Genomic DNA, 25,344 nt, shown 5'->3' with positions numbered 1-25,344 from the left:
TGGGAACACTGAAGGGCATATTCTAGGAGCTACAGACGCCCCTTTATGCACAGTCTGCTCCAGAGTTGCCACACTTCTGGATAACATTTGTAGTCCTTTTGACATGCATACATCTTTTCAGATGTAAGAAGACAATTTTGCAGTTTTAGGAGCCTCTCTTGGTAGTTTGTTCTTTCAGCTCCCTTCATAATTGTGATGAATGCAGTACTTTTTATTTCCTCCTATGCTGGGTAAGAGCAGACTGTTGCCTGCTACCCTTTTCTACAAGCACTATTTGCTCAATGCCTCACCCACTCAAGAGGCATTTTCAATCTTCCCCCAAGCTAAGAAGAAATAGACAAAAAAGCTGCTAATACTGAAGAATACAGTGATGGAAAATAAATTCTTGAGTGAGAAGAACAAGTACAAACCTTCTAAAACAGTTGATATATTTTGTCATAATTTTTTCTAGTGCAGGAATTTGTCTCACTTTTGCCAAGGAACATTAATTCATAGGTTGACAGCATTTAAAAAACAGACTTCTGAAAATAAATGGTAGAAGTTTCTTTCCCAGCATTTTATGGCAAGCATGAAATACAGGGGCTACACTGTGCCCTTTTCTTTTGAAAAATTTTGAAACAGATGACTGTGATCACCTAAACCACAGGAACACATGTTGCACCCAGGGAGGGAAAGGTAGGCAAAACCTGCAGATTTCTTCTGTCTGTATCACTAGAACTGCCTTATTCCAAGCCCAGAAAGGCTGCTTTGGAATCCCCCTTTTGAAGTGAAACCACATTTACCTTTCTTTACTTGCTGTGAATGACTACATGCAGTCAATCAGTATATCTGTGAAAAGAAAGACATTAGACTTCCAGCTGTGATATATCATAGTTTATCCTGTGCTTTTTTTGCACCACTCCCTTCATTACATCTGTTACAGTTCACTCACAACTGGAAATAGTAATATATCTGTTAGCTACCCATGGGCAGATATCCACTTTAAATATGCCCCCAGGTTTTATATTCTGTAAACATATCTGAAACAAATGAAATGTCTTTTTCTGGAGACAACCACTTTCTCTGTCTAAAAAAGGCTACTAAACCTCAGTTTTATTCTTAACTTTCCTAGAAGCTGTTAGTGTGCAAAATACTGTCCTAAATATTTTTTATGTACCTTTTTGATGTCAGGCTGACCCAGGGTATGTGCAGGTCACTAAAGAGTAGCAAACACTTCAGCATGTACATATGCAATAATGGGGAAGAAGGTTAGGATAAAAAAATAATAATAGATGGGTATCGCAAACTAGTGATGTTAAAGCCTGTAATGTACAAAATGATACTACCATTATGAATTATGACAATCTGTGACACTTATGACATAGGTTTAAGTGACAAACACTGTAACAGTTGCTCTTTAGTTCATTACAGACAATGGTGATGAAAAGGGTCGTAAAAAAACCCAGTGGCCAACAATTTGTAAGGTAGATAACATTTTTGGATCCATATTACCAGAAAAGCAGCAATACACAAGCTGTATACTAGTATTAAAGTAAAATCTACTCATCTCTCTTTCAGCCAGTTCCTCCCTCCCTCAAGAATTCCTTATTAATCCCTATTTTTCTCAATGCAACCCCTGATTCCCCATAGTTCCCTGAAGTCCAGACAAACTAGACTGACTTTTATTTCTTTTAACAACAACAAAAAAATTCTTAACTGAGATCGATTTAACATGACCTATGAGCCCTTTGTTTTATGCTGTTAACTTCCATCTTTTTCCTATCGTCAACATTTTCTAACTTTTTTTCTGATGAGGCCACAGTTATAAATCCAAATTAGTCTTTTCCCTATTTTTTTCTTGTCTTAAATGTAGCTAGAATTTGTATTACTCCACAATTTATGGTGGACACACTCATATTTCTTAACACTTTCTGTCTGATTGTTATTTTATATTCCAATATTTTGGGAAGGACACAATCTTTTTGTCTCCCATCTTCTTTGCATACACATACAATAAGCTTAGTGAGATTTGCTTTAGTGAGCTTGCCTTTGCTTTTGTATTTAGCACTGTTCCATGAAACAGAAGATATAATTTGGATCTGTTTTGGGTCAAATATAATTGTAAGTACATCTGCCTTCTTCATGTACTATTAAGAAATTAAGAATCATCCTTCTAAAGCAAAGACACGGGATGATTTTTCCTTCCTTTATCCCACCAATTTCTATTCACCAAAGCACAGGATTCTTCCTTGTTTTCTCCTTTCCCCATTTTTTATAGTTTTCTGCTCAAGATAAATGCTTTTGAAAAATTCATTATTCAAAACAGACTTTGAGTGCAGTCTTGGACTGGAATGTGGATTCCAGGGTGGTTTTGCACCTCGGACTGAGAAAACTTGCATTTCTTGAAAACTTGACTCCCCAAACTCTTGATTCTAGTTGATTTCTCCTAAATCCTTGAAGTCTTCTCTTTTTAATTCAAAACATGTGCATAATAAGACTACACTAAAATTTCAAGGTCTATTCCAAATTTCAGAATAGTTATTTTGAAAGATTATGGTTTTAATGTTTAATATATATGATTTAAAAATACATTTGCTGTGATGTTCCATTTACAAGAAATTGGAAGTATTAATAATATGGGGTTTTTTCTACCGTATCTTTCCACAAGAACTTCTTGAGGGGAGTATCTTGCTGTCACAGCTGACTCATCATGAACACAGGTGTGTTTTGTCTTTGACTCAGAGTCAGTGACAGATGCCATAGAAATCAAAATCTTTCAGTTGCAACTTGATCTAATAAAATACAATTACAGTACCATCAGCAGGGAGAAATCTCCCACACAGCCTGGTGAGCACCCTGGGGGGAATGTTTTTAGTATGGTGCACAGTAAATTAACCACTAAGCACCCATTAATGCTAATGAGAGCGCCATGGTTAATTTCCTGAGCACTGTGCTGAAAAGATACCTGTAGGTATTGGTTTTAAGCCTGTCTACCGTCCATTTAGTTTAATAAAATGCACTGTAAAAAGTGAGCCGACCATCTAATTCAACTATTAAAGCTGTCCTTACAGTGTAACTTACACAAAGGAAGTTAGTCAACCTGCTAAAGAAAATAAGGCAAATGCAGATTAATAGGAGACACTTTTCAAATATAGAACAAATATATTTGCATACAAAATGCAAATCAAGTATGCCAAAGGAAGTGCAGAATATACTTTAAGACTGTGATCAAAGACCTCCTGTCCTGCCCTAATAGCCATAGTTATCAAACACAAGGCAGCAAAGGTGCTGTCATTTGTATTTTTACTGTTAATTCCATTTCAGTGGTGAAAGTCACTTAGCTGAAGGTTCTATTTTCTTTTGAACTGTATTTTGAATGCTTGTACTTCAAGATATAATGACAAATTTTTAGCAGAAGTTGCAGCTGTTGCATCCTTAATGATGCAACATTTCCAACTCATGCTGCTACAGCCATCTCTGATTACACCAGCATTAGCTAAGTTGTCCATAAGATGAGACAATTCTATTAAGCTACAGGATCAGATCTCGAGGAAATGTTTTGTAATTTCATTAAAAGGGGATATAATTTTTTTTCCCATGCATTGGTCAGGACATGTAGGACACCAGTCCTACAAACCCTTACAATTTAAATAACTTTAAATTAATAAAAAATGAAACACATCTTAAAACATTTAGGTATAGAAAAAGGCTGATTGTGTTTATCTTTGTACAGTGGCCATGTGACTGTAGTATTTTTGCCAGATTGCCCTCATCTCTCCATAATTAAGCTGTAGCTCCTTAATCCTTAGTGCTGATTGTATGAGGACAGAAATCTTGAAATGTGATGTTCTTTTCCATGGACAGTTCTACCACTGCTGAACACTTGTGGTGATTTGGAGCTGGCACTCCCATCCTTTAGCTCCTAGAAAATTTTGCATCAGAGAAAGAGAGAAGGTTTTTAACACCTTAATATATTTTATTCTTACATCTTTTAATATCTTTTATTCTTAAATAAAGAGTGTCCCCCAAAAACTGACAGCACAACCTCAACATATATAGCTAAGTGGAAGGTTTTTGTTAGAAGCTTTGGCATAGCTTCACTAGTGGGCTTCAGCTATTATATACAGCATTCTGTTTTCACTGAAACTGTGAGGGTTCTGCAGCCTGCACAGTCAGGAGTAAAAATACCAAAGAGCCAGATTCATCCAGATATAAACTTGGACAATTAAGTCACCACCTCCAAGCAGTTTCATCTAATTATGTTTAAATGTGCCTAACACTCTACAACTCCTCTGCTAGGTACTAAGTAGAGGTGTTATTTCAATGTCATGTTGGTGCACAGGTTTTAGCAGGGAGAGAGTTCATTTACTTCACAGTAGCTGGTAGGGGGCCACATGGGGTGTTTTCATTATTGCTGGGCAGGGCTTGTGCAGTACCAAGGCCTTTGCTGCTTCTCACCCCACCCCACCAGCAAGTGGGCTAGGGGTGCACAAGGACTTGGCAGGGGACAGAGCTGGGACAGCTGACCCCAACGGACCAAATATACATCCCACATCATTTGGCATCATGCTCAGCATATAGAGTTGGGAGGAAAAGAAGGAGTAAGAGAATGGGCATTTGAGCATTGTCTGGCATTGTCTTCCCTAGTCACTGTTACATATGATGGAGCCTGGCTTTCCCAGCTGAACACTTTTCTGTTGATGGGAAGTGGCAAATTCTTTGTTTTGCGTTTCTTGAAGATGTGTCTTTTATTTTGCTTACTCCACCATCTTTAACTCAACCAGTGGGTTTTGTCACTTTTACTGTTCTTACTCTCTCCCCAGACCCATTCGAGGGGAGTAAATGAATGGCTCCGTGAGGCTTAGCTGCAGGCTGGGGTAAAACTATGTTAGTGAGATACATAATTAATATCATCCTGAGTCCCAAAGAGGCATTTACAGTACCCTTTAATATATATTTGGAGGTGCCCTATTTTTGAAAATTCAGTGTAAAAGTCCTGCAGTGAGAGTGTAAGCTCTTGATTGTCAGTGTTGTCTCCAAAAGGCTTTTTAAAAGGCTTATTGGCTAACAGCTGTTCATGGAATGAACCATCATGGTTTCATGCACATAAAGAATCCTTAGACTTCACATTAATGTCACCCCTTTTAAACTCAGTCATGCTATTCAGTTTCTCTAATGTGCAGACTTAGGGAAGCATACAAACCTACAGGTCTTTCTGTCATGGTAGAAGACACATATATACAGATACTGAGCATGCAATTCACCTTACCAGTTCCACCCTCTGCCCCCTGTCACATCTTTACTCCAGCTATTTCAACTGCAAATTAATATTTGCTAAACAATTGGCTACTGAAATGCTATCTTGAGACACTTTTACCTATACCACCATCTAATTGCTTTCAAAATTTTCAGTTAGGTTATCTTCACTTTTTTAGATGTTCCCTCTGCCATATTTTTTCTCATACCTGCTTTTTAGTTAGCCAAGCACAAATCAGAACAGACCAGTTCCAGAATTTTGCTTTAACTTGTCTTAAAATGATTGAAACTAGGGATTCAAGTCAATCATCAAGGCTTTGCTAACTTTACCTTTAAAACACTCAAAGAAGTCTTCATCAGATTTTTGCTTTCAGATCAAAGTGATGGAGCACACAAAGCATTTCAGCTACAATAATGCAAAGGTGCCCCCTGGGAAAAAGAGCCTAGATTTTCCATGTTAATGCTCATCCATTCTCTAGATTATATTGCAAAGCAAAAATTCAGAATGTTAGTCACACTTCAGGTTTCTCACACCAGGTTAGATTTTTCCATGCCTGCATGAAGCAAATGTCAGTTATATACCTAATCCACATGTAAAGCTGATTCTCTAGATTTGCAATACCAAGCATTTGTGATCAAATAGATTGCCATGAGAATAAACACCAAGAAAAGTCAATGTTTCTTGTCTGAAGCCAGTCTGTTTCTCAAAATTCTCCAGACCTGTAAAATTAAAGTATAACTATTGAGATAAAATACAGTAAACAGATGTGGAAACACAACGTTGTGAAATAGATAAATTTGGATGAAAGGAGTAAAATATAGATTATTCTTCCTAAAATAATCTATTTCCAGAATTCTCTATAAAAAATATGAAATAATTCATAATTTTCAGAAGAATAAAAGGCAAAATAAAGATGCAGCAATTCTTCTGCAGGAGACATAAACTCAGTGAAGGCTTGACTATTCCTTCATGCTATGCTATTTGATAGCAAAATGGAAAAAATAAAATGCTGGCACTTCAAACTGGCAGTGTAGCTATCCATTTAAAACCCTGTATCAGATTACCAATACCATGTGATGTCTTATATAAAGCTGGATAACATTCATGATCAGTTTGTATCCAGTACAAAGCTCCTCATAAATAAATAGGGCTAGAGGCATGTTTTGATGGCAGAGGGCATCCTACTGCTCTGTTCTTATTGAAAGATGGCCCTGGTTTAGTAAAGATATGTTTTGTTGGCAAAAAGTCTGCTATCATCTGGTTAAGTGGAAGGATGTTCAGACATGAAGCTGAAGCAAACATTTAAGCCTAATCTTGAAGGCAAGTGATTTACTTTGTAGCATTTCAAGGCTATTTATTTTACAGTACAGCAGCTTGTTTGCCTGGAATCAGTGTGACTCACAAAATCTTGTTAAAATGCAATATTAGGAGGAGGAAAGAGAAAAATAAGGAAAAATGAAAAGGAAGAAGAAACAGAGCAAGAGTTAGGAGTTAGAAATACAAGTAGAAAAAGAAATAAGGATTTAAACAAAGAGAATGTGAGAGGATGAGGATATATCAAATAAACATACATTTAACTTTATAGTTCATTGAACCCTTTATCAGAGCCCTTGCTTACTCTGGCCAGCAGTTTCTCTTGCAAATAGCTTCATAGGCATCAGTGGGAAAATTTCTAAGAATTACTGCATTTTTATGTCACTTAGAAGTGGACTACAGAGTCTTTCAGATGATAATTAACAGAAAAGACTATGGAGTAGTCAGAAGGAATACATATATTCTATAAACTCAAATATCAGAGTACCAAAAATATAGACTAGTATTAACCACTTAGAATTAATGGGTCTTTTAATAAATTTGGATTTATTCCACACACAAACACACAAATATTATTTTGCTTGCTATTTCACCCATTATTTTTCTATAGCATCGTTGATTAATTAACGGAAATTATAAGTCTTCGTTCATCCCTTCCCTCCTGTTTCCCCCAAGTACACCTCTTTTTTTTACACTAACACAGGGAAAACATAATGCAGCTACTATTTTAAATTGAAGATACTATTAATTTATGAAGATACTAGTTAGCATAAATACAAGCAGCCAATGCTGCATCTTTTATCAGAGCTTTGAGCTATTAGGTCCCACACTGACTTGATCAGCTACTTTTTTTTATGTTACACAATCATGCCTAAGTGTTTATCTACCAGTTTAGCCTATCAATACCATTTTGTGAGGACACTTTCTCTGAATTATCTAGATCCTCATAAAATTTGTCAGTAAGTCACAAAGAATCTGACTTTGATATCAGCTTCAGTTAAGGAGACATTAGGTAGTCATTTATTCTCAAATTCAGATTTCTGATACATACATACATACATATATACATATATACATACTTGCATCAATAACCACCTTAAAATTTATCTCATTTGAAAGTTATTTTGCACTTCAGATTTCTACATTGATATTAGATGTTACAAGACATTTTCAACATGAACTGAGCACCTCACTAGTCTCTCCCATTTTCCTTGGCTTAGCTTTTTCTAGGTGGGAGTTTTGCTGCGTAAATGGGTTGCTGTTGCAACACAGAGAGTCAGTGGCAGAGCACATGAGAGCTGAGGATCAGTTTTTGCATTTTCAGCAACCAAAGAAGGTGACAGGATCCTTAAAAGGGGCTCCTTTGAGGTAAAAGTCAAAGATGCATCTGCCACTGCAAGTCAATGGCCAACAGCCATCATCTCCTTATCATCTGTGCGTAGATGTGACAACCTCCATCTGTCTCTGTTACTTGAGCCCAAGCAGTCACAGGATTTAGGGAAAACATGTAGGTAGATGGAAGAAGGGCTTAACACCTGTAAAAAAGATGAATTGTTCGCTCATTCCCACTGACTGCAGTTTTAGCTGGTGGAATGGAAATGCAAGTAACAGACAGAAGAAAAAGATGGAGAGCAGGGAGGGGGACAGGTGAAATGATCTCACACAGAATCCATTGCTGGCCATATCAGTCTCAGTCACATGCAGAAGTTGTGCAGTGAGGTTCACATGTGCGGCTGTCAAACGTGAAAAACTACTTTTCATAGCACTGAACACTGCCACAAGAGCAGATTTTAAAGAAAGCTGATGGGCTGCTTGCTGGCTTTGGCTAAAGAAATTCATCACACTGTCTATGAGTCCCTATACAGAGAAACCACCAATTCCAAAAGGTTGGAATGACAGTCTCCCACTCCACTTTATTCAACCCTTGAACTCCCCACAACTAGGGAAGAAACACAGGAGGGTTTTATGTGCAGAGTCCTTTCAATTTTTTAGGCAGGACCTGATGATATCTAACAAAATGAGAAACAGAACCAATGGATAGTTGAGGTCTTTATGCAAAAAAGACCTTTAATTAAAACAAGAGAATATTATACAGATCTCTCACAAAAGCTTTCCACAATTGTATTCATTTTACTGTCTTAAAATTTGTTATTCCAGTATTTCCAGTTTTGACATTTGCTTTTTTTATTTTTTTTCAAGCAATTTTATTATGATGTGAATATTTTTTATACATTGTCATTTGTATATACCAGTCTACAGGAAAAAAAAAAGGATAAAAATATATTATTTCTAAAATAATAAAAAGGGGCACAAATCACATTGTATTACTATCTTTACTCATAAATGAAATGCAATTTTTTCTTTCTGTTTCAACTAGGAGCAGTTATTCAGAATTTAAGAATGCTTCCTGCGAGCACAAAGTGAGAATAACTTTTAAAATAAAGCAGCTGCCGCCATATTATACATTTGTAAAACAAATCTTTTGAGCTTTACTCTGACTACCACGTTTGATGAATTTATCGCCACATCCTTTTACCTAGTGTTCAACATCGGAGAAATTCTTTGATTTTGTAAGGAGCAGATATGAAGAATGATTCAATTTCAGTGATCAAACTGAGATCAATTGAGATTCAAATGACATCAGGTTGCTCCTAACATCTAGGTATAAAGCATCAGAAATGTATTAACACAAAAAATAACTTGCAAAGACAGAACACACTGGAATTAAATAGTGTGTGCAATCAAACTAGAAAAGAAAATTGGTGGAGGAGCAAAAAGCTGCAGATCTTCCATCAGTCAATGCTCAGAACCCCTCCAGGAAGTGCCAGCTGTGGCTCACAGTAACCTGGCCATGGGACCTTCTGAAGTCACATGTGATCTAGCAGCAATAACTGGTGTTTCAGCAGACAAAAGGAGCAGCTGATTTCCTTAATGAATCTCACGATAAACCACATCAGGGGAATCCCTCAGCAGGTTAAGAGGTGAGGAGACTGGTCTTTCTGAAAAACAGACTTGAACATGCCTAGAGACATCAGGACAAAGTGGCCTCATCCATTGGCCAGCAGCTGGAGAGTCATGGATGGGGAAAGCCAGTCTGTCTGCTTGCAGATGACCACAGCCTCCTGTCTCGTGTCCCCAAAGACATGAGGGCAGCTATTGGCCAGTTTGAAAGTTCTGCAAAGCTCTTCAGACTTACAGTTCCTCTAAGAGAAGTGTGAATTCAGTCAAAGCCAGATAAGGCTGACTCTGTAATGTCCAGGGTAATGAAAAATCCTCTTGGTTGTGTGCATTTCAGATGCAACCTTGCAGATGCCAGGGTGGAAGATGACAGTCTGGAATATTGGCTTGGCTGGTAATCAGGTACTGTCTAGGGAGGGGATAAGATGATGATGACCCACAAGGGAGGGCCATCATGTAACACTTGTCTCTACCATGCCTCACAATTGAGAGATTTAGGCTGCATATCCTTGATAGGCATAACCTTGCTATTATGTGCTTCCATCAGCTCAGTCCCCGGGCTCTTCCGTGATTAACTGAATAATTCCATTTGCAGGACATGATACCTAGCTCCACAGTTCTGGGGCACAGTATATTACTGGCACTGAAGTTAGGATAATCACAGCTCAATGGCCATGTAGCTTGTCTACATCACGACACAACCCCTCAGGTCATTATTTGCAGAGGGCTCAAATCAGAAACTCAAACACTGCAATAACCTTAAAGCTAATCTTATCACATAACCAACAGATTTTAAGGGGAGAAGATTACTGCTCTGTTCTGGCAAACTTGGATAATATCTCTATTGTTGTCCTGAATTTTCTCTATGAACTCTATAAAGCAAAAGAAAAAAAAGGAAATAAAAAAATAAACACTCAGTAATATCCTGGCTTCTCTGTGATACACCACTGTACCAGCCTCTGCTCCCACCTTAAAATTTATATATTGTCTTTTACAAATAAGGAGATTCTGCAGCTTTTACAGCACTTTTGAGAAGATACTTCATCCTCACACTGACTGGCAGCAGAGAAAAGCAACTTAGAAAATGGCTTTTTCATGGAGTAGGTGAGCAATAATCTATGAGAAACAAATTGTGATACTGCCACAGCCAACATATGGAAAAAATCAGAATCATCACACTGCTAATTCAAATTGAAGGGTATTAAACAGGATTTGCTACAACTAGCTTGCACATTTTTTGCACTGCATTCTTCAAAATATTCCTCCAAGATGTGCAACTAATAGGCTAAATTGATGAAACTCTTCCAGATATCACAACAAGAAACAAATATAAATTGCTTGAGGTGTGAAAGAAAATTGTAAAACATACTGCCATGAGATTTTCAAATTTCAATATTGTGTTTTAATTTTAAATTCAGGGTTGCCAATATGAAGTTTCACCATTGCAATTTGGGTACCTGATCTTCAAAAGTTCTAAGTATTAAACAGCATTAAAGGTGAATAAAAAAGGCACATATACAAACCACGCAAGAGCATTTCTATGGACTCCCTATGGACTTCTACATACTTTCTTCTTAAGGCCAAGATCACAAGTAATGTATTCTGGATACATATTTGATCATTTGAGTTTTCACTACAAAATAGAAATGCCAAATTTTAAATGGCTGAATGGAAAAAAATTTTCTTACTTCCTAGTCATGAATATGCTGTTATAATATCTTGTTTTTACTGTACATCTTTATTTCAATAATATAAAGAAGGCTTTCCTAGACATGAAACTGTTGTTGATAATAGCTTTTTTGTTTATGAAGTGATAAATTCTCTCTCACAGGTCTTCATTCTCATCCTGCAGAAATCTGACTGGCAGGCATACCCACACCAGAAACTATCCCTGCTATTGCAGGTGTATGATGTAGAATGTGTTTCCTTTTATCATCACCATAATAATATGAGCCATACTGCATAGTCTTGCTATGCAATATGAGAAGATATATAGGTGATCTCTTTCTCTATAGAGGGTTTACAGAGGCAAGATTACTTTCTGTAGAAATATTTTACAAAGGCTTTTTTAACTGTTAGGATATATATGTTGAAAAATAATATTTTTAGAACAGGGTGAGTTTGATTCTTAATTGCCTTCTTGAAATTTGCCAATAATTTAATGTGACTGCAACTAAACTGTGAGGTTCATTTCATGTTTCTCTGTAGCAGGCCCAAAAATTTTAGACGGGCAACCTATTGGTTTTATGAGATAAATGATTGATAATTAATTGTTCTTCACTTTCGTGGTATCAGCTCTATGGATTGTTAGGTTCACAAACAACTTGAAAAATTGCAAGACCCAAGTGTTGCATTTGTTTTGCTGTTCAGATCCAGAAGGCAACACTTCTTGTTCAATAGTAGTCCATCCTTTTTCCCACATCGCACAGCGCCAATGAAGTCAGCAGGGATGGGATGTGCCACCCGGCTCCGGGCTGCAGGCCACGAGCCAGCCAGCAAGCTCCTGCAGCCAAGGCTGTGTTTATTGCACCCTCCTCTACAGGGGCCACTGCCTCGCTGGGGACAACTTCTGCTTTCAGTAGAGCAGCAGCTTAGGTAGTGAGAGGTGACATTTTTCAATAGGAATGCTGCTCGTGTTTTTATCAAGTACCTTGATACTAGCAAACAAAGCTAGCAAGCTCGTTCCAAAATGAAGCATGCAGGCTGAGAGGAGAGGAAGAGCATTTACAATATGGAATTGATCCATTTTAAGCGTTCTAGTTGGCAAATGTGTTAGAGGAAAAAAAAAAATTCAGAGTCTGCAATAGATATCTGGCACGAATCAGAAACAATATTTTGTAGGTGGGCCCAGCACAAAGCAAGGTCCATTAGGCTCAAAGGACACTGCAACAGAACAATGGAAGCAGACAGGAAGTCTGCACTAATAAATATGCCCATTGGGCCAGTGCCACTGCCTAGCATGGCATAGATACATACAGAAGGATTATACACTAAATGGTGCAAGCACAGTCCAGTCCATCTGTCATAAACATTAAGTCCAAAGGCCACAGGTGCAGATGGCACTAAAAAGTAAAAATTACACCCAGACAGAGACCACTTCATGTAATATGGAGAAGAAAAAAACAATCCAGAAAAACTAAACAAAACAAAACAAAAAAATTCCACTGATTTGTTTCCAATCAATAAATGTTCTCAGAATGTCCTTGGCAATCTCTGCTTCTTCCTTTCCCGCTGTCATTGTACATGCATAACATACATTTTATTTCACAAAACTACTTTGAGCATTCAGGATCTTTTTTTTTCAGTTTAGTAGATTTACCAGATATTTTGGCAAAAGGTGAATAATTTAAAGTATGATTCAGTCCTTCATTCTGGTATGTTGAGAAGAGAATGCATTTTGCCTTTGGAAAGGGAATGTTAGACTCCAGGTATATTTTGCTTGAGGAATGTGCCCATAACAAAAAGCTTAATAAAAAGGAGGACAATGTGCTTCTCTCCCTCATAGTCCAGATAAACAGAAAGGAAAGTTGCCTATGTCAAAACTCTAAAGAACAAAGAATTTCTGGTTTTTAATAATTTTAAATAAAACTAGCAGAGGACATTGATTTCTCATACTGAAGTATTTTTAATACATATGCTATATATCTGCAGATCATGTATATAAAGGTGGGCAAACACCACTGTATTACAGTAACATTTAATTCACGACAATTTTCTTCTTTTACAATCACCACAGGCAAGTAACCAAATGTCCAGAGCTAAATGAAAACAGCCCACCCAAAAAGGGTACTAAAAACTCTTCCTCCAAGTGAAAGAAATCTTCAGAATAAACTCTGGTTCTTCATGATTTTGTCTTTATATACCAAATTAACTGCGTTCCAAACCTGTGGAAGTCAGAATTTCAAGTTTGTCCCTTTTCAGCCATACTTTGAGGCAGCAGTAGAACTTGTACAAGCACTGGTCAATTTGTCAGCTGATTAAAGGAAGGATGCCAATTCTATAGCAGCATTTACAAAGGAGTTTTAAAATTTGAACAAAATGCTTATATCTTTGATGGGATTTCAACAAAGTGTTTAACAAAGAAACAAAAGACATCTAAGAATATAATCATATTCCAACTGTATAATCCCACTGGAAACCCCAGTGTTGTTTCAGAAAGAGAAGTATTTTCATTGATTCAGTTCTCTTGAACTTTTTCTTGCTACAAAAATAAACCTTTTCTTTCCATTTTAATCAGCATTTCCCACTGTGCCTCATTCACTTTGCTCATGAAATCTGACCTCCCTAAACCAATGGAAGAAACCCTGATGTCTTTGCAATAGCAATATCTATAAGATTGTATAAGCAGATGTACAGGTTGTGATATCTTTCCCCTTCACTCTGGACAGAGTTTGTGTAACTGGGCAGCAGACATGGTAATCACAGAAATGATTATGCATGCTGTTTCTTCGTTGTACTTGCAGCCAAGTACTGTAAAGCTCTAATAACACAGAAATTAATCAACTGAATGCTATTTTCAAAACATGATTTATTTTTTTTAAAAACCCAAGTTGTATAGTTTTTTATTTTTAAGAGGTACATATCCATTAAGTGTGTGAGTATGGTCTCTACAAGAGATAAAAATGGGCAGCATCAATGTCATTTTTCTAAAGTATTAAATTTAAATAATTTAGGAAAGGGGTTTTTGTTTTCTTTTTTTGAATCAGAAAGTGTGAACAGTGACTTGTTTCTCCATATAATACCAGAGGATTGTGGTATTTAAGTTTTGCCTTACAGCTGTGGTGAGATCCAATGTCTCATAACCAGAGCACATTCCCATTTAATTCCCATTTAACAGCTGACTACCCAAAGTTATCTGGCTTTACCATGGATTAGAACTAGGGACTTTCCCAGTATCCAGTTTCTAAGTGTTTATTCCCACACTGATGCTGCAATGACAGCTGAGCCTACAGCTACTCCCACTTGTTCTGTTCTCCCTGTCCTCAATGACCAGGAATGACAAGAAAAAAACTTCCTGTCTCGTTGATAACGAGTTGCAACTGTGGTGCAACTGTGAGCAGATGAGACCTCACACTGCCATATTTTAAGTCAGAAAATTCTCATATTGCTTACAAGAACTAGTAAATGTGATGCCATATCCAGCCTTCCAACAAGGCTTACTTATCACAGCCACTGTGGTGACATCTACTCACACAATATTAGAGTCCTCATTTCTACTGGCTGGGAACTTTGACAGAGTTTGCTCCCATTTCCATTCACACACTGTGACTCCCATGTAGTTCTGGCAGATGGGTTCCTGTGCCAGGATGCATGAAAGGAACCTGAAGAGGTTTCAACCATACATCACCAGTGCCCATGCCCTTAACTCCTCATCTCCCTTCGTGCAGCTAGACACCAACAGCAATAACCAAGGGTGATGATACTGGTGTTGGGGCTCAGGAAAGCAACAAGGCTGCTTCCACCTGGAGTTAAATCAACTGAACAAGACATGATGAAACTATCCATGCAAAGTAAATAAAAAAAAAAATTATTGAGAGATTATAAATGAAGGAGCTAGTAAGCTCTATAAATCCTGCAGTGTAGCATGGGTGGATTTCACAGGCAGTTGAGAGACAGTTATATGGTCAGACTTCATAGACACTTGAAGAGGACCACTTCTGGTGAGTGCAGTCATGCCAGGTCAACAGTGCCCAGGGAACTGCAGCAGAAATTCCATGCAAGGCCATGAGAACACCAGCAATGGTTTCGGAAATACTGACCTAGCAAAGTGATACAGCAAACTGGATCAGTGTGAGGGGGGAACAGGAATTGGGACAGGCTGTTTTTTGGGAGGAGATTGAAGCAGGAAATAGTTAACCAGAGAGGTGAAAAAGAACATCCAAAAATAGTTTTTAGAAGTTATGCAAGCCCTGTGAGCAGTGCTGCCTGCTGGGTAGTCCTGCATTTGATGAGCCCAGCCTGAGTCAGGACTACAAACCAAACTGGTAAACAGACAATGCAAATATCAAACCTGCCTCTGCAATAAGGAGGAAGTGATCTGGGCTGAGGTATTTTCCTTGGCCTAAAAGGACAACATCTGGACAGGACAGATTGAACATTCTGGCACAACTCCAGGACTGATTACATTGGTATCTTCCCAGCCACTTCCTAATATCTTTCACAGCATAAATCCCTACAGTAAAAGATTGATTACAATGTAGTCTACATTCCCAACTAGAGTATTTTCTAACAGTGACCCAAGAGGCTTAGTTTCTTTCCTTCTACTTTTAGCTCCCAGTCCTCACTGTTAGTCATGTTGATTTGGCATAAGGAAAAGGTAGACTTACAAATATTTGTTAATCACTCTCTTTTGTTCTACTGTTTTCCCTTCCAAGCAAAAATGCATCAGATTTCTCTTGATTTCCTTTACACGGTTATTTCTTCATCAACAAAAATATTCACATAAAATTTCAAGGAAAAAGAACAAAACAAAGGATAAGCACCATCAAATCAAACCAAGGCACAACTCATAATCCATGGCTACCTCTTCCCTATTGAGAGCATTCACCACCCCGGCCAAACAGCTGTGCTCTGTAAAATTCCAGCATTCCAGGAACAGTGCAAGAACTACTCTGCAGGAAGGATCCTCCCAGCAGACATAGGAGGTTTAGAGACCTGAGAAAGCCCTAAAATGCCAATTTTTTTATATTTTTCTTTACTGTCTATGTGAAAGCAAAACCCTTACAAATTAGTAAACTACTGCTTAACTGTTACTGCCTAACGTGAGGGGAATCTCTTGCAATGTTTAGTGTTTCTTTAGAGTCCTTAGCAGCCCAAGCTCACCTGATGCATTGAATGGTGAGCTTTTTTAGGAGGCAGAAGGCACTACCCACTTATGAGGAAAACATTATTTCAGAAGTTGACACACTGTTATTTACTCAGGGTTGCTCTGCCTAAAAATGATTTTTTTTTTTTTACCTGCAGGCATCTCTTTTCTAGATTAAACAAGCCCTGCTTTTGCAGAGCTTCTTCGCAGGATATATGCTGCTGCCTCCAACCATCTTCATGAACTTGCTCTAGTTGGTCAACTTCTGCCTTGAATGGAGGTACCCAGAACTGGATGTATTGCTGTAGATGTGACCTAATTAGCACCAAGTATGAGGAAATCACAACTTTCTTTGGTCTACTGGTAATCTGCTGTTGACACAGCCCACTGTTTTTTTTCTCTTCATCACTGTCAGCGTACAACTTTTAATCCAATGGGTACCAAAACACTCAGGAAGTTACTGAACCAGGGTGGGTTTCTGGACAGTCCCCTAAGGAACTCAGATAAAAAGATTGAGTATGAACCATTCGCCCCTGGAATTCAATGATCTATCTGTTTTCTACTCATGTACCCATCCCTCCATCTAGCCCACAAATACAATGCATCAATATTAGGATGTCATGGGAGATTGTGCTAAAAAACCTGCCTAAGTCAAAGCAGATGATACCCCCTGCTACCCTTAAACATTAATCCAGTCAACCCTGTCATCTCATTGCAAATGCTACTGTATTGGTTAAGGATTAAAATCCATGCTACTCCAGATCATAGAAGAACATGATATAATCATACAATGCATAAACATTCATATTCTCTGTGGTCATCTTTACCACCAAAATTAAGCTGCCAGAAAATCTTTACTCATATGTTTTCTCTGAAGTAGCATAAATCTGCTAGCAAAATGGAATATCTGTGACACATGCGATCACATGATTAACACTTCTAGAGGAGCACTACTAATAAAATTATTACTGAGAAAAATAGAAAAAAATATTTCTGTGAGTCAAGTTCATGGGAAATGTGTTTCAGTTTCATGCTGTTTAAAGCTACAGTTAGTATTTTTTCAGACTTTTATCCATATTTCATCTAATTTTAATGAAGCATTTTCTTGAGTTTAACGCCTTAATTCCTGGAAAAAAGAAATCCATACTGACTTGTTGAGATCACAAAATATATTGATGAGCTTCTAAGTATCATTTCCCTGCAGAAATTTCATAATGTACAAATTCATATACATATACAGATCTAAAATATGAATGTATTAATAAAAATACAATATATAAAAAAATAGATAAAAAGTTTTCAGAAGAACATGCTTCTTTTTCTGGACCAATGGGAAATCTCCAAAAAATGGTAAAATAATGTATTTAAATAACAGCTATTTATTGTATTTTTACAGTGTTGGGAAAACCTAGAGTGTAAAATTGAAACTGCAATGTGCCATCAAAATAAAAAAGGAAAAAGTAAACCATGGAAAAATAAGAAAAAAGAAAAAGTAAATGAACTTTTTGAGTATTTTCTATTCTGTAAAGCCTATTCTTAATAACTCCTTGAACTATATTGACTAATCACAAACATCCACTACAGAAGACTTCGATGCATTACAGATTGTTGATAGAAAGGTTATTCTGTACAGGAGAGCAAAATATGGGATTCAGTTTGGACGAGACTTGTTAAAAACATAAATATCATTTGAAGTGATTTTGCTTGTAAACATAAACGTGAATACGTATTACAAAAACTGAATTCACACTTATTTTCTTTACAGTTAGCAGTGTGAGTATTAAACTCTTTGAAATACATATGTGAAAGAGAAATAACAAAAATTTTCTAGGAAAGGGGAATGATTTTCAGAATTTCTAGAAAGCCTTAATACTGCTTATTCCTTGGATTTAATGTTGAGATCATACAGTTCCTTAGATTTAGGTCACCAGAACACATAAGTTGGTTCCTTTTTTTTTCATTTCCCAGGGTGTGTAAGACACTCAAAACTTCTATCAGCTCTGTATGGATTTCAGGGTGAGTCAAAAAATACCGAGACTTTAGACTGGAGTCTAAAGTTTATTCTTGACAAATGAGAAAGCGAAGAAATAAAAAAAAAAAAACTAGTATTGACTTGAGATCATGAAAAGGGCAGGAAACAAACACCCAACAGAAATCCAGGATAAACTGAAAAACACTCAAACCCAGCTACACGAGCCAATCTAATATAATCAGGGAAAATCACCATTTCTGATTCTTAAAGCACACTAGGAATTAAGGTGCCTCCTTGGATATGTTTCAGTAAAATGATAGAACCACCAAAAATTAAACTGTTATATTGACATTTTCTTGACATATATGTCTGCATTTCCTAAAATTATACCAATTGCTTAGGCTGTCCATTTATTCATGAAATAGGTGAAAAATCTGTATTTTTTCCTCCCTATTGAATGTTTGAAATCAGGGTTTATTTGCCTACATATATCATTCCAATTTATTTGCTCTAATTTATTTATTTCACAATCTGCAGATTTATAATGTAATTACCAGCCAGGAGTCTGAATTTTTTCAAGTGTTGGTGCAAATGCCACAGTTTCCTCGTTTACATGAGGGTATTTTCACTAGTGCTGCTATCTTGGTCACTGATCACCACTGACTGGATCAGTGTTATTCCCATCTGGACGCAAGCCCATATATTTTTTGATATGTGCCTAAACAGAATACAAAGCTTTATAGCTGAATGACAGATACCTTCATTTCAGGTAGCATAAAGATACTGGTACACCCACTGAAAATAAAGAAAATCCCTGAGTTAAACAAACATAAATGTGGTTGTATAGTGAAAGGAAAATTTATGTGTAGCTACTTTGCAGGGAAAAACTTCAAAAAACCAGCAAAAAAAAAAAAATTAGATCAAAGACATCAGAAGAGAAGGGAAAAAAAACCCCACATGATGTTACTATACCTGTATGTATGAATGTAATACCACAATCAAGAAAATATCAGACATTGATCTATGAGAGATGGGAACTTCAGTGATAAGATAGACCTTCTGTTTCTTGGTCATGAACAGCTTGCCTGCAATCTTCTGTCTTTGATCAGAATGCAGATAAGATCACCAAACTTCTAGTAGAGCTTTACATTTGACTAAACTACACATTTTCAGCAATATTATTTTGATTTTAGGGGTTTGTATTAAATATGTTACTAAAAAAAAAAACCCAAAAAAACCCAAAACAGACCGGGTGATGAAATTTAACAAACAAACTTCATTGAAGCAAGAATCCACTTGGACTTGTGGACTTCAACATCAAATGCCTAAAACCAGAGCACTGAATATTATAAATAGTAGCTTAATTTCCACCACTGCACTACTTTTCAGGAAAGGCATTTGAGGAGAAGGGCTCCCTCCTAAAAATAAGTAATGAAGAGAATCAGTTACTGCAATTGAGCACTTCCACTGTGGCTCAGTTAAATACAACTTCTCACAGCCTTTAAAAAAAATGAGAGATATACGTAAAAGCCAATTGGAAAATATCATTTATCAAAATGATATGGACAACGTGGACAACAGACATATGGACAACATATGGACAACAGAAGTCAGTGTGGGGAAAGAAGGTGGATTTGACTTTTGGATTCAAGACTATTTTTTCAAAACACAATCAAATCCAGGAGTGAAATCAGTACTTAAATTATTCCTTCAATTTTAAATAAGAACTGAATTGAGAGGAATTGAGTGTGAAGTTTTAGTAAAAATTTGGGCTCATACTGGAAATTGTCATTTGACATACCATCGGTTGTATGCCCCACTATTAGATTGGATCTTGGATCCTGTGTTATGAAAGAAATGAGATAAGTTCTAAGTTTCCTTTGCCCCAGGAAGAAAAAAAAAAAAAAAAAAGAGAATCTGGTCTCACCACTGATTCAAACTGCGAAGAAGCACTTCACTGGCTTCAGCAAATCCAGTACTTGATGCTACATGTATAAAGGGATATATTGACATGAAAACCCGGGGATTGGAAGACCTGTGTGTGATGTTACACTGAGGATTGTAGCAAAAACATATCACGGGTCAGATATGCAACAGCAGCTGATAATACCTCTCTCTCCTTCCCATCTCAGTTTATAGTGCTGATAGCTGCTGCAGTTAGCAGGGAATCCCTCCCCTCCAGTAATCCTCCCTTTAAAGCCCCTGGAGCTTCCTTCACACTCATGGCACACAGCACAAGTGCCTGTGAGGAAGGGTTGCAGAGTCTCTGTCTGGTTCCTGTCACTTTTGAGAGCATGATAAAGCAAATGAAAAGAAAGTATGATTTTCAAAGGTGTTGGATTCTTTCCAGTGCCTCCATAATCAATTTAAAGAAGAACATGAAAGGTAAGCAGAACAAGTGAAGAGGATTTTCAAGAATATTTACTCTTTGTGTGGCTCTACTTTCTTTAAAGGTACAGGAAATTTCTCCCTAACATCATAGACAGCAGATGTAAATTGGTATCAGAATCAAAGTAGAACATAACCCCTTTTATCTGGTGAGAATCTTTTTTGCAATTCCTTGATATTCAACAATCACAATTCAATAACTAGCTACTTTTCAAAGTACTTAGTTAAAGTGTAAAGAAATAGAATAGGGACAGGCAGGTTGCGCTTTCTAGATCCACAGAAAGAAGTCTGAACAGAAGCTTTTCAGAGAGAAGATTTTGCAGCTAATATATATTGAAGGATCTTTTCATGCACAGACTATAGGCAGTGATTCTTTTACTTGCTTTAAATCACAAAAGGAAACCATGAGCAAACAATGGCTTTAAAAAGAGAAACAAAAGATAATTCAACTTTATATACAGAGTCTGCCTCCCCACAGCCCTCTGCATATCTATGTATATACATGAAGAAAGGCTTTTAAAACACCAGATAATGATAATTATCAAAATTTTTACCAAAAATGAGAACAATTCTGTTGTTACTCTAACTTCAAATATTTTAAAACTTGTTCCCTAAATGTTATACTTTCTTCTACTTTTTTTTACTACATAATCATCATCTAAATGTATTTACCACTACAGTACATGTAATGAGTATTACATATTGGTTTCAGTAATGATTCCACCAAATAAGGGTACCAGCATCTGTCTGCTAGCTATAACATGCAACAAAATGTGTTTTGTTGCTTAAATTGAACTGTTTAAACAGTGTAACATTATCACAACATCACAAGTATGTTTAATCTGTCTTTTGAAGAGGATAAGAATATTGCCTGTAAGCCACAGTAAGCTTTTACCCCATTTTAAAGGAAAAGTTAGAGATCAAAAGTAGAGAGCATAAATGCACAAAGCCTTGGCACTCTCCTTCCATTTCCGCGCTCTGCACTGACCTCTACCGGTTTCTCCACTTTAGGTTTCATCAGCACGAAACAATCCACTTTTATTGAACTTCTGCACTCAGAAGAAATGTTCCCCAACTTATGGGATGAAGTAAATTGCATCCCACCCTACTAACTTCTTCCTGACTGAAGGTCATAAAAAGATCAAGCTTACTTCTATTGGTGGAAGTTTATCTTTAGTGAATGAGACACTAGGAAAAATCATCTGTTAAAAAAATCGCCTCACAGTACATATGCAGCTATAGGTGGTTATTAAATCTGAAAACTCTATCTTAACACATTTATTACTAATAATTTGCTCTATTTTTTTAATTGAACTGCTTTTTCATGTTTCATGTGATAATTAGATATCTGCTTTATAAAATCTTGGTTTTTATTATAGAATTCCAAGTATCTGACCTATGATGAAGCTCAGAAGTACTACAGCAACACAAATACCAAAGTTGTGAATATAAATTTAACATCTTTAGTCATGCCCATTTGAAATATCTCTGCTTTACAGAACATGCTTCTCTCTAGAAGGTTCTTCAATACAAATATTTGCTTTAATTAGGGCAGACCTTGCAGCTTTTATAACCACACAGCAATGGATTGAAGTACAGTAGCAGGCTTGGCAATATAAAAGTATCACTGTAAAAGCTTTGTCAAACCAAAGTCATTACCCTGTCTTACTAGGAGGAGTGATGCACTCACCACATTTTTTATACAACCAAATGAAGTTCAAACCATCCATTTTTTAACTGATCACAAGAAAAAACAAAGCCCTAGCTCTCTATGTGTTTTACAGTAAAAAGCACCTCTAGTTAGTCATAAGTAAATGAGCAAAGTTTTCCATCCTCATTTACCAAAGAACACTTTCATTGTCAGCAAAACCCAAAACTTTCCAATTTTAAAAGCATATTTTTAGATCTCTTTGTTGTGAAATTCTTAAAGTATGAATAACAGTTTTATGTATCATGAGAACTTCATTTCCTCTCACCGCTCCACCAGTGACTTGAAACAAACTTTTAAAATTTTTAAGTCACCTATACTGTCTGAGAAAAAAACCCCTTTAATTGAAGACCACAAAAACAAAGATATAGATAGTAAATATATAGATAGTAAAGAGGATCATATATTGTTAATTTCATTTCAGAACAGCTAGATTTTATTATCCATGAAGCTATTTTTTGTAATAATGCATTTTTCTTTAATTTTCTATAAACGCCTTTCTTGATCCTGAATGTAAACAAATCACTGAGATATTCAGCATGAATCAATAATATTTTATACTGTATATCTTTCTGAATCTGACATCCTCTTTATCATGCTTGGTTTTAAACCACATTCTCCGACTTGTGGAAGATTCATATTTTTCTCTCCCTTCTTTTACTGCAGCTGAAGCTCTCACCACTCCACCCTGTCAGTGCCAGGAAGCTGGGGCAGCCCCCTGGGGAAGCCCTGGAGGGCCGGGGCAGGTGGGGCTCCCCAGCATCCCGAGGTGCCGGTCCCCCTGCGCTGGCCAGCAGAGCGAGGAGAGGGGGTGCCCGCAGCGCCCGCAGCCCTGGGGCACCGCACCCCCCCTGCTCTGCCCCCAGGCACGGCAGCCTCTGCTCCACGGATGAGGCTTTCCGTGATGAAAACCCACTCCTGGTCCTGCCCAGGGAGCTCGGGGACTCTGCTTTGTGTGGCTTTGCCTCTTACCTTCACCCAGCGGCTGAGGATGGGTGTCCGCAAGGTTGACCTGTCCCGGTCTTGCTGGGTTTGCCGCCGCTCCGACGCTCACGCTGCTGCTCCTAGGACTTGGATGAACAACTGGATCTGCTCTGCTTATTCTGTGCTGTGTTAGAAAGAAAACACTTTGATGCTCTAGAACTGGGCCTTTGCTCAATGAGCAAGTGCATGATCATTCTGAGATCTGCAGATCAGCCTTTTCCCACAGGTGGGAAATTGAAAATCTCATTAAGACTTCCTACAACTCACGAAGGAGTGAGAGACATTGATTTTCACTGAACAAGGTGTTGTCTGGATCACCATGAGACCATCTTCTTTCCAAAAGGCATTTTAAAGCGGTACTTTCGGTCAGCTCTGCGCAAAATATTCCACCACAGCCCCAATAACTTTTTTCCTTACCTCTGGTATCCCAGTGAGGTCACATTCTGTTAAAAACATCCTGTCAAGCTTGGTACAAAAGGGCTCCAAAGAATCAGAATGCAGAAGCTATGCAACTTGCTGACTAACTTTGCTCTGTGTTATTTACCAAGCACACAAAGAAAATGCTGTCTATTCAAAACACAGTTCAAAACTCTCTTCACAGAAAGTGAGTGAACAAACAGTCCCATGTCCGATGCTGTAGTCACATCTCCCATCAGGCCCGGTGATAGCTCTGGGGCATGGGACGGAGTGACACCACCAGCAGTCACTACAAGGCACTTTTGTAAACAAGTTGTGTGTGTGTGCAGAGAAGGAGGAGAAGGAGGAGGAGGAGGAGGAGGAGGTGGCGGGTGTTACTCTTCCTCTGTCTTAACATCATGCTTTATTTGCTTTATCAGGTTGAAGCAGAAGTTCAGTCTTGCTTAATCTACTGAGTGTATTTGCTGTAGTCCTTGCACAGGACTTTCCTCAATATAACCTTTATTTTCTTCCAGAAGGGATCTAAAAGGAACATATGGAATTTGTGCAGGATCTAGATTTGGAGCCCTCGGTTAAGCAGCAGAAGTTAATTCAGAATCTTCCAGACTCATCACAGAAACTGACAAACTCAGTGACTTACTCTACTTCATGACAAGAAAAAAAAACCAAAGCTGTCTAAATATTATTTTAAATTTATCTCTTCTTTGTAAATTCTTACCCCACTCGTCACCCCAAAGCCACACTTAGGCAGAGAAGCAGAAATGTCTTTTTCAGCCCTGCTTAGGAAGAGAATTACCATATAGACCCAGCACTTCCAGCACTGACCACTGGCCTCCACTCACACCAAGCCACTCCAGTGCCTTTCCTTATACTTACAATAAATCACAAACAACTGTTTCCAGATTTGGAAGAATAAATAATTGTTCTTATTAATCCCTTTGCAGTTTCAGTCTTTAACTCTCAGACAAGCACTGGAATCCTATTTTTGCCACACAATCCAAACCATCCTCACTTCTTATCTCCAAGGTATCCCCTCCCATGCTTGATTTTTTTTTCCTTTAACAGCTCTTTAGTGAATATTTTTTGATTTTTCAAAGGTCTAAAAGACAGGTGTTATAAAACACCTGCAATGTATGTTTGTGAGAGGAAAATATGAGACATGGTGACATTGTGTTGTAAAATAAACTCAAGTTGGAATTTTCTTTTATGGGGTCTTGATCTGCCCTTTTATAAATGTTTATAGATTTGTGACATAGGTTATTCCAAATCTATATTTCAGGAATAAGTATCATTGGAGGAATGACATGAAGCACATTCAACTGCTGATATTATTCAATAGCTGAATGGTCCATGACCAATAATTGGATAACAAAAGTGCAGCTTTTAAATTGTAAAGGTTTTCTAGAAATACATAAACCCTTGAGATAACTAGATACATTTCATTCATGCAAACTTGAGAAGAAGTCTCTAAAATATTACTGGTGAATAATCTTACAAGTAAAATTGTCCAAGGAACTCAGGATTTTTAAAACAAATATGATTGCTTTCTCAGTATCCAACAA

The 25,344-nt window shown here is 37.4% G+C and overlaps 1 protein-coding gene across 2 annotated transcripts in view; it reads right to left on the bottom strand.

Annotated features, from left to right (window-relative positions):
* ST18 (ST18 C2H2C-type zinc finger transcription factor) overlaps positions 1–23,821 on the bottom strand; it is a gene marked incomplete at both ends in the record, with an annotated part of 163,959 nt that extends 140,138 nt beyond the window's left edge. The window contains 2 exons of one of the 2 annotated variants that reach the window (XM_084209842.1): positions 23,354–23,489; positions 23,783–23,821. In XM_084209842.1, coding sequence (XP_084065968.1) covers positions 23,354–23,489; positions 23,783–23,821 — 175 coding nt within the window. Of the gene's footprint in view, positions 1–23,353; positions 23,490–23,632; positions 23,687–23,782 lie in introns of those variants that run through there. The other variant, XM_084209841.1, reaches the window with a different exon arrangement.
* Positions 23,822–25,344: the final 1,523 nt, after the last annotated feature.

The sequence above is a fragment of the Fringilla coelebs genome (genome assembly GCF_963513975.1).
Source record: "Fringilla coelebs genome assembly, chromosome: 1".
NCBI classification, from domain to species: Eukaryota; Metazoa; Chordata; class Aves; order Passeriformes; family Fringillidae; genus Fringilla; species Fringilla coelebs.
Note: the sequence above shows the minus strand (reverse complement) of the source record. Positions and strands in the feature narration are given on the sequence as shown.